Below are 673 nucleotides of genomic sequence, written 5' to 3' on the forward strand. Positions count from 1 at the left end.
TTACACGCAAACCATGACGCACACATTGCTGCAAATTGAGATAATGCGTCACATAACGTTCCTTATTATAAAGTGTGGCGAGAAGTTTTTCACTTCGTTTTCCCGGCGGTCTACTTCGCGTCGCACAAAACGGAAGATCCGCGTGAATATCGTGTAAATCGGGCGAATACTCAAGATCGACCTCCACAATGTAGCCAAGATTTGATTTTGATGGTACAGATAATATCGCGTCGAGACAATCGATGTTCTTGACCCATGCAAAACTCGCGTACGGTAACGGTTCACTCATTGCCCAACCATAAAGATTATTTATGTCGAAGTACATTAGATATGAAGACGGTATCGACGGATCGTACGATGAAATATATTTATTATTAGCTTTCGCATACCTATTGGAACACTGACTCAAACCACCGCGTATCCCACGTTCCACAAATAGTACCATATCAATATCAGTGAGTAACTCGAATCGAACGCCCGTGAATTTTAGCATGGCATCCCAAGTATATCCCGGTAACGTATAATAATGCGCGGGGTCAAGTCCATAACTATTTATACACGTGTTACGAAAATTCTCAAAAACATCCGCGAGAAGAAGCACATCAGTCTTTAAATACAAATCGCTATAATCACCGAGAGTCGAAATATTAAAACGCCTCCAAACATTCTGCGC

The 673-nt window shown here is 41.8% G+C and overlaps 1 protein-coding gene across 1 annotated transcript in view; it reads right to left on the reverse strand.

The window, feature by feature from the left end:
* The window catches only part of LOC105461477, a 1,521-nt gene extending 855 nt beyond the window's left edge, over positions 1-666 (reverse strand). Inside the window, exon 1 of the mRNA XM_011707972.1 lies at positions 5-666. Coding sequence (XP_011706274.1) covers positions 5-493 — 489 coding nt within the window. The 5' untranslated portion in view covers positions 494-666. The remainder of the gene's footprint in view (positions 1-4) is intronic.
* Positions 667-673: the final 7 nt, after the last annotated feature.

The sequence above is a fragment of the Wasmannia auropunctata genome, unplaced genomic scaffold, assembly GCF_000956235.1.
Source record: "Wasmannia auropunctata unplaced genomic scaffold, wasmannia.A_1.0 LD336101.1, whole genome shotgun sequence".
Classification (NCBI taxonomy): Eukaryota; Metazoa; Arthropoda; class Insecta; order Hymenoptera; family Formicidae; genus Wasmannia; species Wasmannia auropunctata.